General features: G+C 37.7%; 8 protein-coding genes across 8 annotated transcripts; 3 read left to right on the top strand and 5 right to left on the bottom strand.

Annotated features, from left to right (window-relative positions):
• Positions 1 to 670: 670 nt before the first annotated feature.
• Positions 671 to 6,178, top strand: C9374_011967 (uncharacterized protein; the record flags this gene model as incomplete). The annotated part of the gene is made up of 4 exons (XM_044687680.1): positions 671 to 2,875; positions 2,929 to 5,514; positions 5,609 to 5,732; positions 5,841 to 6,178. The coding sequence occupies 4 exons, from the start codon at positions 671 to 673 to the stop codon at positions 6,176 to 6,178; spliced, it is 5,253 nt and encodes a 1,750-aa protein (XP_044542852.1).
• Positions 6,179 to 6,212: 34 nt separating this feature from the next.
• Positions 6,213 to 6,848, bottom strand: C9374_011966 (uncharacterized protein; the record flags this gene model as incomplete). Its single annotated transcript, XM_044687679.1, has 1 exon — positions 6,213 to 6,848. One exon carries the CDS (start codon positions 6,846 to 6,848, stop codon positions 6,213 to 6,215), a length of 636 nt encoding a protein of 211 aa, XP_044542851.1.
• Positions 6,849 to 7,038: 190 nt separating this feature from the next.
• C9374_011965 (uncharacterized protein) lies at positions 7,039 to 7,506 on the bottom strand (the record flags this gene model as incomplete). Its single annotated transcript, XM_044687678.1, has 1 exon — positions 7,039 to 7,506. One exon carries the CDS (start codon positions 7,504 to 7,506, stop codon positions 7,039 to 7,041), a length of 468 nt encoding a protein of 155 aa, XP_044542850.1.
• Positions 7,507 to 7,905: 399 nt separating this feature from the next.
• C9374_011964 (uncharacterized protein) lies at positions 7,906 to 10,615 on the bottom strand (the record flags this gene model as incomplete). Its single annotated transcript, XM_044687677.1, has 9 exons — positions 7,906 to 8,202; positions 8,336 to 8,535; positions 8,695 to 8,844; positions 8,913 to 9,113; positions 9,155 to 9,170; positions 9,250 to 9,331; positions 9,400 to 9,649; positions 9,724 to 10,010; positions 10,107 to 10,615. The coding sequence occupies 9 exons, from the start codon at positions 10,613 to 10,615 to the stop codon at positions 7,906 to 7,908; spliced, it is 1,992 nt and encodes a 663-aa protein (XP_044542849.1).
• Positions 10,616 to 11,256: 641 nt separating this feature from the next.
• Positions 11,257 to 12,329, top strand: C9374_011963 (uncharacterized protein; the record flags this gene model as incomplete). The annotated part of the gene is made up of 2 exons (XM_044687676.1): positions 11,257 to 11,839; positions 11,920 to 12,329. 2 exons carry the CDS (start codon positions 11,257 to 11,259, stop codon positions 12,327 to 12,329), a joined length of 993 nt encoding a protein of 330 aa, XP_044542848.1.
• An 85-nt stretch (positions 12,330 to 12,414) lies between these two features.
• C9374_011962 (uncharacterized protein) lies at positions 12,415 to 13,923 on the bottom strand (the record flags this gene model as incomplete). The annotated part of the gene is made up of 4 exons (XM_044687675.1): positions 12,415 to 12,605; positions 12,665 to 12,821; positions 12,930 to 13,543; positions 13,623 to 13,923. 4 exons carry the CDS (start codon positions 13,921 to 13,923, stop codon positions 12,415 to 12,417), a joined length of 1,263 nt encoding a protein of 420 aa, XP_044542847.1.
• Positions 13,924 to 14,181: 258 nt separating this feature from the next.
• C9374_011961 (uncharacterized protein) lies at positions 14,182 to 16,722 on the bottom strand (the record flags this gene model as incomplete). The annotated part of the gene is made up of 1 exon (XM_044687674.1): positions 14,182 to 16,722. The coding sequence occupies one exon, from the start codon at positions 16,720 to 16,722 to the stop codon at positions 14,182 to 14,184; it is 2,541 nt and encodes an 846-aa protein (XP_044542846.1).
• Positions 16,723 to 18,177: 1,455 nt separating this feature from the next.
• C9374_011960 (uncharacterized protein) lies at positions 18,178 to 18,831 on the top strand (the record flags this gene model as incomplete). Its single annotated transcript, XM_044687673.1, has 2 exons — positions 18,178 to 18,245; positions 18,315 to 18,831. The coding sequence occupies 2 exons, from the start codon at positions 18,178 to 18,180 to the stop codon at positions 18,829 to 18,831; spliced, it is 585 nt and encodes a 194-aa protein (XP_044542845.1).
• Between the last annotated feature and the right edge of the window lie 81 nt (positions 18,832 to 18,912).

Genomic DNA, 18,912 nt, shown 5'->3' with positions numbered 1-18,912 from the left:
TGAAAAATCCTCAATCTCCAGAATCCGTCATACACCATTTCAAATCCCACTAAGAGGCAATGACAAGTTAATTTGTACAATTAACACGGACCATTCACAAGTTTAAATAGGGACTTGATTTGCCGGTGTGTGGATCATGGAGATAGAAACAGTTGGTACTTCTACAATTTTCGTAACATGTTCCGTATGGGGATGAGATGACACCGTCCAACCATTCGTCCTTAATACAATACCAAACAAAAACCCTCACATACTCTCCTTTGGATAGTTACAAAACGAATCATAACAACACCAATGGACGATGCAAACAGCGTGGTTAGTAACAGTCGAGTGGGTGGTATGAATGCAAGTATGATCCTTGGAGAAGGGCATCCATCCATTGCAACTACTTCACCACGACCGAACGTGCAAACATGCCATCCGTCACCAAGCAAATCAACTCTGCCACATCCTCTCTCATTGTCTCCTTACAAATTGAATCTGAACGAACAGGTTGGAAGTGGTATCTTGGTACATTGCTTCCCTTTATTTTGTATTTGTGGAGCTCGATTTTTCTGCCTACTTAAGAGAAGCACTTTGGTCGAAAAACACGAATCCAAACCAGCCATGGACACAGTACATTTTTGAGAGCGGGGTAAACTTTCCAAATACATTGGCTGGAAACTTGTGGATGTCACATTCCATTTCGATTGCTATCACAGTTGTAATATTAGTGTTCATTCTCTTGTGTTATATCGTATGGATTGTTGCTATATGGAGATCTGACACGGCTTCTTCATCAGCCTCCTCCTCTTCCTCACACTCATCCAAGAATCGACTTTCCAAGATCAAGCTGTTGTTTTACAGTTGTGGAGTGATGTGTCAGACCTTTAGTGTATTTTTCTTGTACATGCTTGCCGGGTTTTATGACTGCAGTTTGAATGAAATTGATAGAGAAACATTGGAACGAACCTTGAGCAGATTTGCACCTTCAGTTGCATGCTTTGGGGCTGAAAACTTGATACTTCTTGTGGTGTCCATTATGGGAACAGTAGCTTTGATGGTGTTTGTGATGTTTTCCAGAAGTATTACTCAAAGCTTGAATCCGCTCAGCTCTGTACCGTTTACTTCGTCCCATCCCTTCACATTGGCGCTATTAGATATCGTAAACATGCTTGGAGTGGTTGCCTTATTTGCAATTCCAATGGAGTATGGCTATGCTGCTCATGCTGTCAATTGTGTATTGTCTTTTGTGTTCCTGATTGGACTTGTTTACACTTGCCCATTTTTTAGAAGATTTGAAAATTCAATCATGTGTGGAGTTGCATGTGCTCGTTTAGGTGCTAGTGTGGCCACTCTTGTGACATCCTTAATTGGCGATCAAAAAGTCAGTCAGATGGATTCCTCTCTCGTCATTGGTATTCCTCTCAAAATTGGTTTGATTTTATTGTGTGGGGTGTGCTCATTTGTAGTCTATGAGATCTACTTGATGATTACAGCACGGAAAGTTAGAAATAGAGTCCTCTCTGAATTGTATGACATTATTCCAGTTGAACAACCAACAATGATAACTGACAAGAAGACTATGAAGAGCTTTCTTGAAGCCAAAGCAGTATTAATTCTTCAAGATTTCAATGACTCCAATACCCTCCGCAATTTATCCACGTTTTTCAAGTTTGCAATGAAATCCAACCATGTCACTCATTTGGATCGCATTACAAACGATGAAGGACTTCCATTAAGCATTTCTGATAGGGAAATTTGTCTCATCTTTGTGAAAACAGCTCAAAATAGACGATTCAAAAACGTGAATATGTTACACAATCTTGCCTTGCTGATTGCATACGATCAACAACAACCTAATGTTGATATTCCGCTTGAACTGATGCAAAGAATTTCAACACATTCCTCAAGTGTATTGGATCAAATAATTGCACAATATAGAATCAAGGAAATTCAGCACAAAAGCGCTTCAATCTCAAGTGAAAGCTTCTCCGTGAGCAGTGACATGAAAGTTCAACGTTTAAGATATCTTCAAGATTTACTACTTTCTCTTCATCGAGATTTTTGGAAAGAACTCATTCAAGAACCTGTGAAATATTCAAATGTGGAAAAGATTACACTCAAAATTTCGGAAACCGCCAACGAATGTAACAAGTTATTTAATGAGCTCCTCGTTCACAGAAAGAATAAGAATCATCTTCGAATGTATGCTACTTTTGTAGAACTGTTTGAATTTGACAAGGAGCTTGCAGCAATGATTCACGATGAAGCCAACCAACTCGACGAGGAGCAACGCGTGTCAACTTCCATTCGAAAACCTAAAAAGAATCAAGTAGTTCCCAAATTTTCGAAGAGAGAAAACTCCAGTATCAGTAATCGATTCATGGCCGCTGCTTCAAGAGAAAATATTCATTCACTTTCAAAGAAGATGACAAGCTCAGAAATCGCCTCTCCGCAAGACCTTGGGTTTTCCAAAAAGAAAGAAGCCAATGAGGACACCAATGACGAATTGACAGAGGATATGAACTTTGATGACAGTGCGAGTGTGGGTGGATTTGAGAGCACACCAGCATTCGAGCAAAAGAAGGAATATCTTTTTAACAATGCATTAAGAACAAGAGTGTATTCAGAGAGCATTCTTTTTGGAGCTTTCATAACTTTTCTTCTGTGTTGTGTGGCGTTTGTAATTGGTGGAGTTATCATCAGCGTCCATACTGTTTCAAATATTACGGAAGATGTCATGTATTTGAGTCAGGTGTGTTTACCTGAAACTTCTCCCATCTCTGTTATGAAAACGGTTAGAAATATGCAGAGTTGGGTCAATATTTGGTTTAATCATGAAAAGAATGAATGGCCAACGCAGTATGGAAAATTCGAAATGAGGCCTAAAATTGTAAGTTATTTAATTGATGAATATGGCTGTTGTTCATGTTTCGCATTCGACAGGATGTTGTCAACTCGTATTTTGACAGATTGAAAAAGGAGAAAGTTTTCTTTGAAAACTTGATTCGAATCTCTGGACAAAACAAATTTGACCTGGCTGCCTATACAGAATATGGACAAACTATTTATTATACCAAAATACCAACCACGTCAAACAATTCTATCAGCAGTAGTGGAGATCTCATGTTTATTGGAGAACCCATGTTGAGAAATGTTTCTGTCAACGGGCTTGCCAATTATTACATCCACCTCATTGATACTCTTATAGAGCAATATCCAATTGCAGAGATGACCTTATTATCTACACAAAATAGTGACAATATGACACTTCTCAGGAATGTTATGAAAAGTCCATTGATGAATCCAATCTATGACTACACATTCAACTACTTGTTTCAAAATTTAGATTTGAGTTTTGAAACGCTCAATTCATTCTGCACTCATTTCGTTGCCAATAGTAAGACATCGACCAGTGCTCTCATCATCAATGTTGAGATTTACTTTTTGATAGTATTATGTTTGACATTTGTAATAGGTCTGATCTTCTTGGTCATGATTCGTTGGGCCCAATTACAATCTAAACGGTTGGTTAAAACCATTGAAAAACAATTAACAAAGGAATCTATTGGTAAAATATATCAAGGATTATTGAATAGTCAAAAAACAAGTGTAGATGCTTCATTGGATTCGACTTTTCTCACAAAGATTTACAAATCAAAACTTTCCATAGCCATTGTAGTAATTCTCTTATCATTACTTGTTATGATGTGTGTTGGAATTTTCTTTTATGAAGCAAACTTTAATGCAAGCCAGGCCCAAGTTTCATTTGTGAATTTGGCTGCAGCCTCAAACGTGATTGCCCACTTGCAATACATTGGATTCTACATGGAAGAAGTTTTAGCTTTTTATGGCCAAGATAGAAACTCGAGCGCTTATACGTTCAAAACCTCAATAGATCATCCACACTTGAAAGTGGCACCTACGATCGAAGCACTTCAATCCAAATTACTGAGTGAAATTAACAATTTAGTTTACAATTGGAACGATCTAATTTTTGGAAATATTAATTTGGAAAATGATTTGCCAATCATTGGACTTTATCCTTCAGTGGACAAGTTGTTACAAACTGGAGTCGATAACTGCACTCAATATTTTGAACAAAACAACTTGACCAATACTCTAACCAATTACTACCGATATTGTGTTGGTATTCAAAGTTTGATGAACGAGTACATTACTGGTGTCAGTGAAGTTGCAGAAATTACCAGAAAGTACTATATAGCTCAACAAGCAGCATTGAACACGACGCAATTGGAAGAAAAAGAAACCTCTATTTTCCTGAAACACTATACCAAGTATTGCATGAATCTTCCTCTCACAGACAAACTTGTTCTTTTTATGAATGAATTCGTCAGAGTCTCTTCAGAGATGAAATTAGTCATGGTATTTTCATTTGGAGTTTTTGGAATATTGAGTTGTTTCATTTTAGGTAAATTATTACATTCCATGATGAAAAGTGGAGCAGATCATTTTCAACATACGAGAATGTTACTGAACTATATTCCAGTGGAGCTGCTTGATAAGAATGAACAATTGAGAAATCTAGCTCTATATAATCAGTTCTCGAACCCAATTCTTGACAAATTGAACGCGTCATCTTCTTCCTCTTCGAATGGGTCCAACGATGAAAATTCATTCACTGGCATTTGTCACATCATGAATGCCAACGTGGATGGTTCTCTCCTCATTAACACTCAAAGCGAGGTTGAACTCATTAACACTCCAGCTCTGAAAATGTTTGGCAAGACGACCACGGAAACTCTTGGTGCCTCGTTTTACACATTATTTGCTCCAGAATCTCAAGAAGTGATTCGAAAAGTTGTACACTCACTCATTGAACAAACCACAAAATCTCCTCAAACCACAACATTCCATGAAACTCTCGAAGTCGATGCATGTCTACGAAGCAATCAATCCAAATTCCCAGCCAAAATCAACTTTTTCACAAGTCACATTTCGAAGGAAAATAGGACCATCATTGCCGTCACCATTACTGACATTACTTCACAGAGAAAACAACAAGCTCTATTGGCTGAAGAGAAACAACACTCGGAAAATCTATTGAAAAATATTTTACCTGAAAATGTGGCAGCTCGTTTGAAGAAGGGAGAAACCTTTATAGCAGAAGCGCTCAAAGATATTACCTGCTTCTTCAGCGACATGGTTGGCTTTACTAAAATTAGTAGCACCATGTTACCCACAGATTTGGTAAAAATGTTAAATGCCATAGTTCAAGGATTTGATGAATTAACCGAACTCTATCAATTGGAAAAGATCAAAACAATTGGAGATGCCTATTTTGCAGTAGGTGGAATTAATAAGAATTGCTCATCAGATCATCCAGAACGAACGCTGCGATTCGCTCAAGATACCTTTAAAGTCATTCGAGATTTCAATGAAGGAAAATTGTGTGGAAATATTTTAGATGTTGAGAGTAATCAACAATTGAATATTCGTATTGGAATTAACACGGGAGGAGTGGTTGCAGGTGTGATTGGATCGAAAAAGTTTGCCTATGATTTGTGGGGTGTAAGTGTGTTGAAATGTTTGATTTTGAATTTGATAATAATCCTTAATTCATTTGCTTCAATAATAATAACCTTCTTCTTTCTGAAAATGATAGGACACTATTAACACTGCATCAAGAATGGAATCGACAGGAGTTCCTGGACGTATTCAGATCAGTCGTACTACCTATGAGAGAGTTCATGATATGGGTCTCGAGTTTGAAGAACGTCAAGTCGAAGGTATGTGTGTGCTTTTCTTTGTGCGAGCAACAATATATAACGAATTCGACCATTGGTAATAATTGCTGAATGTTGGTGTTAAAATTCATTGTTTGCTTCCCCCTACAGTCAAAGGAAAAGGTCTAATGCAAAGCTATCTTTTACTTGCCAAGCATCATGCCAATCCCATTGTGGAGCGAGAGGCGCTGGAAGATGACGATGATGAAAATCAGTGTATTGATCAAGTCATGCTATTACGAAATGCCACATCGACCACTTTGTCTGGCTTGGGAAGCAGTGGATCTTTGTGTATGGATATTCCACCAGCCTCCCCTTCAACCAAGTCAAAAGACTCAGAAGTTCGAACTGGCGCTGAATCTGCCAACAGAGAACAAATACCGAATAGAGACAAGATTTCATGTACCATAGTAAATAATTTAAAAGTTGTAATTGATATTATTATTTAAACTCGTTTGTTGGATCAGTGCTGTGGCATGGTAATTAAATTGAAATCTTTTGGATTTGATGTTGAATTTTTCCAAATTCATTCAAAATATTATCCAAATCTTTTCGTGTCAGCTCTACAAGAATTTCCTTCAGCTTGTTTTCATTTTCGGATTTCACATACAAGTTCAAAAGTACAATGGGTTCACGGATGTTTGAACACTTATCACTGGCTACCACTAAATTCAATTTCCAATCAAAATCTTGTAAATAGGAATGAGAAATTTCCGTAATTGTTTTTTGTTTCATTGATCTTGAAAGCTCTGCTCGTCGTCCCTCTAATACTCTCAAAAATAGTTCAATTTGATCGGGATTAAAATTGAGAGCTGAGAGCTCTTCGGTAACCATTTCTCGGCTCAAATCCAAACTCATCACACGGAATATGAATGCATCCACAGCAGAGAGAATTTTTTGAACCGTAGTGAAATTCACTGTTTGTTGTGATTCTGATGATTGTTGATCATTGGACAAGAATAATTTCAAATCTATGGTCGGACCATGTCCACAAATTTTATCAATTTCACTATGTAACAACTGTTCATGAAAGTTTGAATCTTGTTGATGTGGTATTACGGGATGAATCTGAAACAGCAGAGGAAGCAACTCGAGCGAAGATGTGTGTACAAAACTCATTTTTTTAAAGATTTTTTTTGATAGTTCCAAAACCAGTTTGACTGAATGGAAAGAACCATTTCTCTCCTTTGCGAAAGCACTACCAGATTTGATGAGAGCTCATTAAACACCATCCTCGAAATCCTCTCGGGATGGACCTCTACCAGATTCAAATCATGATTTTGTATTTATTATTTTTACAGAATACAGTTTACTTTTGCATCATCATCTTCACAAATTCAGTGTAATTGATTTGATTGTCTCCATCAATATCGGCTTCTCTAATCATTTCATCAACTTCTTCGTCTGTAAGTTTTTCTCCGAGGTTGCACATCACGTGTCTCAACTCTTGTGCAGAGATGAATCCGTTTCCGTCCTTATCAAAAACTTTGAAGGCTTCCTTGATTTCTTCTTCGTTATCTGTATCCTTCATCTTCTTGGCCATCATGGTTAAAAATTCTGTAAAATCAATTGTTCCGTTACCATCGGCATCAACCTCATTGATCATATCGTGGAGTTCGGCCTCTGTTGGGTTTTGTCCCAACGATCTCATGACTGTTCCTAATTCACTTGTAGTAATGGTACCATCTCCGTCCTTATCAAAAAGAGAGAAGGCTTCCTTAAATTCAGCAATTTGTTCTTCAGTCAATTCGTTGTTTCCAATGGTGTCTCTGCTCATTGTGAGAATGGGTCTTATTGTTGTGATGGGGATATTTTTTTAAGGTGGTTGTATGATGAAAAGCGAAACAACACTCATCGTAAATACTGCGGCTGGTTGTAAAAATGTGGCGCCAATTTTGTAGAGGGTTTGTTGACACACAACATGCAATGATTTTTGTTGTTATCATTTGTTTCGAAACAAGCGCCACTTCTTTGACATCATTAGAACTCGTTCATAATCGAAACAAGTTCACTGATATGAATGTTTTTGATTTTTTAATTTACAAAAAAACATTAGAGATGATTGAGTATTAACAATTTTGAAAAGGGATAACTTGTGAAATCTCATCGATGGTTCGCCTAAAAGTGTCACACACATTGCCGTACATGAAAATGACAATTGCGTTTTAAAAATCCTTTAAATCATGGACTGCTTCTCAGCCAAACCTCTGTATGCTCCGTTTGGAATACGGACCAATGAGTCGTGAGTTCCTCGTTCAATAATTCTACCATGATCCATCACTACAATTTCATCCGAGTTCTTAATGGTTGCAAGACGGTGAGCCACACAAATAGTTGTTCTTCCTTTCATTAATCGATCAAGAGCTTCTTGAACGAGAGATTCACTTTCAGCGTCAAGAGCACTGGTAGCTTCGTCGAGGAGAAGAATTTGTGGATTTTGGAGAATGGCTCTTGCGATGGCAATTCTTTGTTTCTATTTGATGTTGTGAAGAAGGAAAGCAATAATATTCAATAGCGAATGAAAATAAACAAATTATAAATACACATCATTCATGTTGCAAGCAAATATAAAATGTATCTCAATAAATCAAACACTTGTAACTTACCTGACCACCAGATAATGAGACACCCTTCTCACCAAGCTTTGTATTGTAACCGTTAGGTAATTCCTTAATAAAGTTATGAGCATTGGCAGCCTTAGCAGCTTCCTCAATTCGTTGTTGAAGTTCAGATGATTCCTTCCTAGGAAGACCTCCAATAGAGTAGGCAATATTTTCCTTGATAGTACCTTGGAATAATACAGGTTCTGTAAGAGTTATCGTCAACGAAAAATGTGATGAAGAATTGTATTGTTAAGTTTAAAACCATGTAAATAACCAATCAAGTTCATGTCAATAATAGTAACCAATACAAATGATAGATTATCATTAATCACACAATACTCTTTGCAAAAGAGAGAACATACCTTGGGTGACAATACCAATCACTTTGTGAAGCCACTCAGTGTCCATCTCAGAAATGTCAACTCCATCCAATAAGACACGTCCTTTTTGAGGAACATAGAATCGTTCCAATAAACCAATAATTGTGGATTTACCTGAACCTGATCCACCCACTGTAATTTGAAACACAACACATTTCATGAACCCATATTATAGACCAACATGTACAAACACAACTTACCCAAAGCAAGTGACTTTCCAGCCTTAATCTTCAAGTTAAAGTCCTTAAGAACAGTAATGTGAGGTCTTGAAGGATAGGCAAATTCAATACCTTCAACAGTAATTTCTCCTTGAACCTTGTCAAGTTTAATTCCTCCTTCCTTCTCAACAATGGCTGGAACTCTTTGCAATACCTTCAACAGCTCTTTTGACTGGCACTGGACTTGGCAAAGTAAGGCATCACGTCAGCTCCTTGTTGCAAACCTAAAATAGCAAGTAACTATTTCAACAAAACAGTGCATGACAAAGATCAAAAAGGTGACAAGTTAACACGAAGATTTGATATTTCTTCAACATACCATAATACCGAAAACTTGAACGACTTCACCCAATGTTGCGTCACCTTCAATAATCAAGTTGGCACCAAACCAAAAGGTCAAACTATTTAACGCGTGATCACGATTAATTTAAAAATTTTAGCCTAACAGTGCTTCACACACATTACTTACCCGAAGAAACAGTTAATGAACAAGTACGAATTACCAATGGAAATTCCCATAGCCAAAGCTTTTCCAAAGATTGAAAATGGTGCACTGGCGAGAGCCTTGGCAAATCTGGCTCGTTCTCTCTTATCACCAGCCATGGATCGAACAGTCTTGATGCATCCTGCAACTTCGTTTGCAATACCAGCAGCAGTGTTAGTGGCCTTATTAATTCTATTTGAAAACACTTCAATGAGCTTGGTACAAACCACAACCACTAACATAACCCAGGAGAGCAACTCATCAAAATGAGGGTCATTGACCAGTTCGTAACCATTGCAATAATCACACCAGAGATGGCTGTCGAGAATTGTGTAATCATGGTACCAATTCTCAAAGTGAAGGCATCTTGAATTTTGGAAACATCCTCAAAGAGAGGAGCTGTTAACTGACCAAGAGGTTTAATATCGAAAAAACCAATTTCCATGGAAATCAAAGCATTGAAATAGGCTCTTCGCAATCTAATGGCAATTCTGTCACCTGCCCAACTGAACATCAATCCGCTGGTAAATTGTGAAATACCTTGAGCGACACCAATGGCAACAAATCCCATCGTGTAAATAAAGATCTTGTCCTTCCTGTTTTTTGTTAGGAGTGAGTGAAATGAGTGTCACATTTCATTGAGATGAAAAGCCCATTAGGAAATGATCACTTAACTCGAATCAAATACTTACAATCGTTGTTCTGTGATTGCACTTTTGGCGAATTCGATAGCATCATCAACAAAGTAACCAAAGAGCAAGTAGAATACAAGTGGCATGACACCGGAAACAATACACCCCAAACAACCAATGAAAATTAAAAACCATTCCACACTAAAAACTCTCAGAATCTTAAAATTGTGTCTGCCTTTCAATTCAGGTTCTTGAGGGTCTTTAATTTGTTGAAGGGCATCATCGTCGAATCGTCTTCTCTTCAATAACTCTGAAACTGGTTCATACTCTCTATTCAATGAGGAAGCAAACGGCAATTGTGTTGGAGGAGGCAAAACATGATTGGGCAGAAGTGGATTGGCAGAATCATCTGATGCCAAATCCTTGAGACCACTATTGGTATGAGTGAGAGTGCCACCCAGAGCCGAATTTGAGAAACTTTTAGTCTTCACAAGAGCTTGAAATTTCTCTTGATCTTCCACAGTTGTGGCAAGCGGAACAAACTGCTTGGTTGCTTGATGTTCAGACATGATGTTGTTGTTGTTGTTGTGTTTGTTTTTTCAACGGATGAGGTGACTGGGAGCTGTGCTTTCACAAAAAGTGTTTGATGGTGGGTTCTATGATGACAATGAATTCGGAATGAAGAGTATTCTCTCGTGGTGGAGGTAATGTTTTTCTGCTGGAATTGCCAATCATGACAACAACAAGCGTTCTTGGTAGAGTTGAAATGGATGCCACTTCTGTACTGGAGTCCCCAGTAAATTTTGATCAAATTCAAGCCATTGAAGCAAACGCTTTGGTGAAAGGTAACAAGGCGCTGATCAGAACCACCATGACGACTGTTTGATCTGAAAGCATGAACAGTGTGGGATTCAAGAAGGATACATTTTGCTTTAAGGAAACTCGGAATGGAAATTAGTGAATGGTTATTGATCGGAAGGAAGAGAAGCAGTTACGATCAAAAATTGGTTTTGAACACGCCATAAGAACGTGAGTAGTAAGAACTTAATTGCAGAATGCTGATGATGAACAACAACAAAAAAAACTGTAGTTCATCATCATACAGAGCCGCGATGAGAAGCTTCATCGGAAAATTACCATATTTCATCATGGTGTTGGAGAATTTAAGGTATTTTATTTTACAATAATTTTCAACACTATTTAAAAAAAAATGGCTCAACAACAACACTCTGACAATACCAGTTCATCATCTTCTCAACATCATCCTCATGGAAAAGAGGTCTCTCAAACAAAACACATTCATGAACACAGATCAGCTTTAGTGAAATTGGTTAAACAATTTGGAAACAAACACAAGTTGCAATTCTTTCCGAGAGATCATATTGATAGTGATGAAAGTAATCTTTCATTACCATCCCCGTTGGTTGTTATTTTAGGCTGGTACGGAAGTAAATTCAGATTTGTGTCAAAATATGCAGAAATTTATAATGCATGGGGTTATGACGTTTTGGCCTATATTCCTGACTCGTGGGAATTATTTGCGAAATATTATTCAGAACAAGGTGTGAAAACAATATTGAATATGATTGAAAAGGATCAAAAAGAAACAGAAACTGGTTTTATGATTCATTCTTTTTCAAATAATGGAGGAATTTTTGTTTCGAGAACGATGGAAATATTGTCATCCTCGGGTAACGAATATTCGTTTGTAAAGAAGCAGTATAGAGGGCTTATTGCTGACTCATTTCCTGGTGTGAATACTGAAGATTTGGGAGCCCTTGCAGTACTTTCAGGTAAGTTATTAGGAATGTTTGTAAACAATGGTGACATCATGCCGTCAATATTATTGTCTAATCACAAAATTACCCTACAGGATATTCATACGATAAGAAAGCTCAAAAAATTATTCCTGACAAGTCAAATATTGGAATTATTGGCACTATTATGAGATTAATTATTTATTATTTATTTTACTTGTATTATTTCGTATTTACAGGACTTTTCAAAACATATTTTGAGACCTATTTGGCAGGTTTAAGAAAAACCACAAGCGTTTTTGGAAATCAAACTCCCATCCTAGTCATTTATGCTGATCAAGACTTTATTGTACCTGCCAAACAAGTGCATCGTTTCTGGTCCTCCTTCAATGATGCAAAAAATTTGAAATTGAGTTGTTTTGAAGGTAATATTGACCATATCAAAATATTCATTGCAGAACCAGAAAAATATCGATCAGAGCTTGAAGCGTTTACTTCAACAAATGTTCCTCACTCGAAAAAGTAGATGGGACAACCACAGAACGAAATACTTGAGTGACGAGTCATTTCTGCTTTTTTAATCCATCCTTAAAGATTGCATATTTTATACATCACAAATCTTGGTCAATAATGAAAATATCACACAAGCGTGACCGTTCACTATTGCTACGTCCAAACAATTTCATATTATTGACAAAATAAAGCTGATCCCTACTTGTTTTGTGGAATGTGTTTCTGTAAATGAAACAATGCCAAGCAGCAGCAGCCACTTCTTGATCTGGAAATGCTCGTTCCATGGTGCCTGCATAATTGTGCATTGAACGATATTTGGGTCTTTGTTCACAAACGGTGTTTACTTACCTGTCGAAGGAAAGTTTGAAATCTCACCAAAGAAATGAAACTTGTTGTCACAAGTAAGAATGGAGCATATTGAACAGCAACTAATTGAACGAACGGGCTCTGTAATGTCTTTGAATCTAATAAACTCATCAACGCTCTTGATACTATCTTTCAAGCACTATGGAGAGGTATGTTTGTAAAATTATCAACGACAATGATGTGACACAGACAGATCATGATTAAATAAATGTGATTTTGAGGCCGCCGAATTGAGGCTAGCTCTTACCTGATTAAAATTATTCAATCCTCTACAAAAACAGTCTCCATTTTCAAGTAATAATACAACATGCGAGTATCCACATGCAATTTGAGAAATAGGACACATATCTTCGAGTTGAGTTTTCACATAAATCATCGTATTAGAAGCAGGTACAATAAAACCACATCCATCAGTGTCATAGTTATAATCAGATCCACAGTAATAAATATAAATTTTGTTGTCCTGATGCACAAATATGATCAACTCAAAAGCATACTGAGAAACAAGCTTAACTGGTGAATTGGTGTGCGTCAGGTTAATTGAATCCACCGATTTTTGGTCTCCAATGATCAAAGCTTGCCTGGTTGAATTTGATTTTGATGAAGAAGGAACCACGACTATATTTTGTGACATGACTCCTGCTCCAATAGCTTCGATTTGGTGTCGAAAAGTTACTTCAAATTTTTCTAACTTCATAGAGCTCACATGTAACATCCACAATGACAGGTCAGACATTTCAAAAATAATTTGTAAGGCACTCGAACAAATAATATCCTTCACTTCAAAATGATACCCTAATGGGTATTTGCTTTTTTCTGATTCAGGACAAATTAAATCCTTGAATTTATATCTTGTCAAGACTTGTTCAGAAAATTTGGTGATGAAAATGTTGATTGTCCCCACTCAGCATGAGTAGTGAATAACTCAGATCATCACAACCTCCACAAACGATTTTAGATATTAGTAATGGTTGATTGGATTCCAATCCTGAATACCATGAGAGATCCAATATTCGTGCAGACGCTTCTTTAATCATTTCCGAAGGTCTGAAAGTGATCACTCCGAACCGATTGTCGAGATCATCGCTCGTTGTTAATGCACAGGGTTCATTTCCACAATAATACAAGGAATAGATTGGATCAAATGGAGTTTCTATAGTGGTGTTATTCTTCTCACATTCTTCCAGATCTTGTTCTTGATCTGAGAACAGCCAATCCTTGCTCATTTCTTCTTCCGACATTTTTTAGAAAATGTTTTTAAAAAAAGTTTTTTAATTTTATAAAATTCAAATACAATAACTTAGTAATGAAAATCATGATGGAAGGGAGTGGATTGGTAAAATATATTCGTTGCAAAATTGTTCAAGTATATGGAAATATGACCTCTTTTGATTGCATGATTGTGTTACAAAAAATTAGATGACAGTATGCATACTGCTGCGAGGATACTTGTGTGGTGTTAAGGCTTATATTCAAAAATTGAGTTGAGAGAAAAATAGTTAAACATGAGTTCTATTATAGGGATGATATCTGCTTAGAAAAGAAGCGTTGGATGGACTCATGAGAGAGGGATCCATTTCAAAATCATCATCTTCGTCCTCACAAGCAGATTCCATGGAGGCTTGATTGGAATATGGAGATGAAGAGAGAAGGCTTGAATTGCCAGTGCTACCACTACTAGTGCCATAAAGTTGTGGATAATCGGAAGGAATGGAATTGGGAAGAGGAAGAGGAGGCATCATGGAGGCTTTATCTCCTCCTGATGAAGAATTCTTCTCACTTCTCCATTGTTGAAGTTGCCATCGTTTGAGAACATCTTTCTCATATTCAGTGGGTACCAAGAGAGGAAGCATGAGCTGAATGCCTTTTTGAAGATTCTTTCTCTTACTGGTGGATTGACCCTTTCCTTCAATAAAGACATGGAGAGGATAGGAGGCATAAATATCATTGGCGTCAGTACCGGATGAGCTTGATTGAGAGCTGTTGGTTGATGTGGTTGGAGTGGTTGAAGTAGTGCCACCAGCACCCTGGTTGGTATTTTGCAAATTCAAGCCCTTTCCTCGAATTCGAATGAAACAATTCGAGTTCTTTCGAATACTATCAAGATAACTTCCTTTTGGACCCAAGATTCGTCCGATAAAGTTATAATCTGGAAATTCTGCTTGAGGAATGAATAACAAGACTGTGTATGGGTTTACAATCTTTTGTTTGATGTCCACATTGTCATAGCGAATGAAGGTAAACTCTTCATTGGGCATGTTGTTGTCAGAGCAAGTAGAGCTGGTCGGAGATGGAGTACTTGCATTACTACTTGATGATTGACCTGGATTTGGAGAAGTATTAGCAATGGTGTCATTTGAGGCAATGACTTTGGTGGGTGGTGGTTGTTGGGTGGGCTGAGAACCTGTGGTGGTTGTGGTTGTGGTGGCGGTACTAGTAGAAGTAGAAGAAGAATTTGTAGCACTGACCACTGCTGGCTTCTTTGAAGTGGTATTCGCATTGCTTCCAATAATTCCAAGAGGAGGAGATTGTGTCGAGTTGGAAGATGTCTTGTTATTACCGAAAAACGAAAAGTCGCCACCATGACTTGATGAATCTCCTGTAGAGAGTAGAGTTGGAGTGGTAGAGCCATTCATAGACATCATATTGGAAAGAAGCATACTGCCTGATTCAGGTGGTGCAGTTGAGGAAGAAGTTGTGCTCATAACACCAGGAGTGGTGGAAGAGCTAGAAGTGCTAAGAGTTGGGCTTGTAAGATTGAGACCATTAGATGATGAAGTGGTGGATGATGTTGAGGTAATGTTGTTGTTGTTGTTGCTTGTGTTGTACAACACTGGAGGTTGATGAATGATGAGAGAGCTCAACTTCTTCTTACTACCACCTGGTGTTGAGGAAGGTGGACCCATAATGTTACTTGCAGTTGAGTTCAACAAGGATGATTGAGAGCTTGTGTTAGAAGAAGAATTGTTGGTGGTAGTTGTGGAAGTAGAAGCTTGTTGAAGCTGTTGTTGAACTTGCTGAATACGCTCGTCCAATAACTTGAGAGTGAGAGGAACAATGGGTTGGAATGGAGTTAGGGATTGTCTCTCGAAAAGCAATTGTTGATATTCCCTTTCGTGGTGATTGGAATTAATTGCAGAAGCATGAGTACTCATAGTATTATTACCGTTAGCACTGCCAATCTGAATTGTGTGGTTTCCGTTATTGACAACAACTCCAGTAGGAGTGTTCATATACTGATTATTCATCAAATAGGAAGTGTTCGAAAGAGTGTTGCCATTATTGCTGCCATTATTATTACTGTTGGCATTGCTGGACACGACACCTAAGGATGAGAGTAAGGAAAGACTCTGGTTATTATTATTCATGCTACTATTACTCTGTTGAGAGGATGAGCTTTCTGAAAGTAATCTCTCAGAAGAACCAAGTGCACTGCCCAGAAGAGGTGAAGCACTTGGAGAGCCACCAACGACCATCATACCGCCTTGACCACCTCCACCGACTCTTCCTAGAGTGGGATGATGCATGAGAGAGACGTAGGTAGGTGGATGAGGATGATGATTCATGGGATGCATGTGATGAGGTGAATTGGACATGGTGCTTAGTCCATGATGATGATGATTCAAGAGTTGTGAGAGTGATGGAGGAGGTGTTGTTGAAGAATTCGTAGTCATCATCAATTCACTACCACCTCCTAGAGTGGATGAAAGCAAGGAAAGGGAGGGACTATTGGCATGCTGCATGGAGCTTGGCTGCTGAGGAATGAGAATGGCAGCAGTGTTGGAGGTATGGCCTCCAAGATGGGATGACGACGATGATGGGGTGGTGGGTGGGTGGGTCATGTTATTATTATTGATGGATGAGTGGTTAGGGCCGGTAGTAGAAGAGGATGAAGATGACGTGATGATTCGAGAGGAGTTATTGGCGAGAGGTGTGTTCTCGTTATTGTTGGTGTTCTGAGAGGGAGTTGATGATGCAAGAAGGGAATGAGTTTGGTTGTTGTTGTTATTGCTGCTGTTTCGAATGAGTGTGCTCAACATGCCAAAAAGTGATTACAAATACCACGTGTGTTGTGTTGTTCGTATGTGTGAATAATAATGTTATTATTCTCTAGAATACTCAAAGATGATATTCCTCGTTTTTCCTCCGTGAAAAGTTTTTAAAATCTTAACACTGGGTAAAACCGACAGGTAAATAATAATGGGTTGTTGTTGTGTGATTGGTCCAAACACACACCGAATATATTGGAGTTGTTGTTGTTGTTGCTCTCAAGCAATTGGCTCGTCGTTGCGGCAAGCTTTGTAATGTGTGTGAAAATGAACAAGTGCACAAAGCTATTGAATTTGATAAAAAATTGGTGCAATCTTGAAGATGGCAGGTGACGTCTTCGTTTTTTTTGCTTCTTCCGTTGCTCTCTGAAATTTGGTTGAGGTTGGGTGACTCGCTTCGTCGCACCGCAACTGCCCTTCGTGCACGAGGGTATCTTGGTTGACTTGATTCTTTGACGACTTACAACAAAATGGTGTTGACAGTCCACGTATGTCATCTATGAACATCCGCAAGTTGGCAATTTTCAGAAGTATATGAATCATCCATCCTATACATTATCAACGTGCACAATGTTCATCCCTCTTCTTGGTCATTTCTTCTTGTTTGAACTCTTTTCTTCATTGATGGTTCAACACCTGATTTTTCTTCGACAAATTTTCTTTATGAATTTCACTCTCGTATTTAGTGTCATTGAGCAAAAAGTGATCATACCATTCAATCATGCCGTTGTCCTCATTCGTGGTTGTTCTTGGTACCTCTCGTATGCCTTTGGGAACGACGACAAGAATGACGCTTCCTTATCAATGACCTTACCAATGATGTGCAAAACAATTTTCACAGTGACATCTTTGACATTTACTGAATTGGGAATTTATTTGAATGGATCCATTCAATTGCCCCATTCCATACAATCATGGTCCGTGTCTTTTTTTAACCATTATGAATGTGCCAACACGCACATTGTTCGTCTCTTTTCTGTCATGAGTGTCAAACAAAGAGCTTCAAGACAGCTGTCACCTCTTGACTGTTCAACAAGTGGAGAACTTAATCCTGCCTGCGTCAACCATTGCCTTACGCCTCTATGAATGGTCAAATATCGGTATGAATTTGGTTTAGATGAATTCACATATCTCTGAATGGTAATAAGTGACACTTATTACTGTTGGTTCCAAATTTGTGTGAATAGTGAGAAAAATTACAACAAAAAAAAATATCTTGTGGACCTAGCTCCTCCTTTGAAAATACTTGTGCCGTTGAAAAAACTCTCAATTGTTGGAAATGAAGCAGCAATTCATCATCAATACTGATCATGATGAAAAAGATAATTTCTCTCGGACAAGTTCAACCGAAATCAATGGACCTTTCGTTGATGATATTATTTTTGAAATTCTTCAATTCCTTGATTCCATGTTTATTATTCGAATTTGTATGAAAATTTCAAAACAATGGAGACTAGTATCATTTCAAATTCCTCTCTCATTATCATTCAAACAAAATCACTTCAAACAAGATGGTAAATCAATCAAACTTTTAATTGTGAATGTTTGAAAAATTTGACTTCTTTGAAACTGACTTACTTAAGGGGTCTGTATATCAAAACAACTAGCAGTGAATGTGTTAAATATATTGCCACAAGTAACTATTTGAAGAATTTGATTTATTTGAATCTGAGTGGAAATAGTATTGACAGTGAAGGTGTTAAATATATTGCTACAAGTGAGTGGTTGAAAAATTTGACTTCTTTGGATCTGTATTACAATGAAATGGGCAATGAAGGTGTTAAATATATTGCTGAAAGTGAATGGTTGAAAAATTTGACTTCTTTGAATCTGAGCTCCAACAGAATTGGCAATGAAGGTATTCAATACATTGCTATAAGTGAGGGCTTGAAGAATGTGACTTCTTTGAATCTGAGTGGAAATCACATTGACAGTGAAGGCGCCAAATATATTGCTACAATTGAGTGCTTTAAGAATTTGACTTCTTTGAATCTGTGCGGAAATCAAATTGGCAATGAAGGTGTTAAATATATTGCGAGCAGTGAATATTTCAAGAATGTGACTGTAATAAATGTTCACTGTCAGACACAAAGAAGTTAAATTTTGCAAAATGTTTTTGCCGGAAAAAAATCAACTCTTGCAATTACTCATGGCTTTGTTCTCAATTCAAGAACTCTATTC

The sequence above is a fragment of the Naegleria lovaniensis genome (assembly GCF_003324165.1).
Source record: "Naegleria lovaniensis strain ATCC 30569 chromosome Unknown tig052, whole genome shotgun sequence".
Classification (NCBI taxonomy): Eukaryota; Heterolobosea; class Eutetramitea; order Acrasida; family Naegleriidae; genus Naegleria; species Naegleria lovaniensis.
The sequence above is the reverse complement of the archived record's forward strand: the minus strand, read 5'-3'. Positions and strand labels throughout refer to the sequence as shown.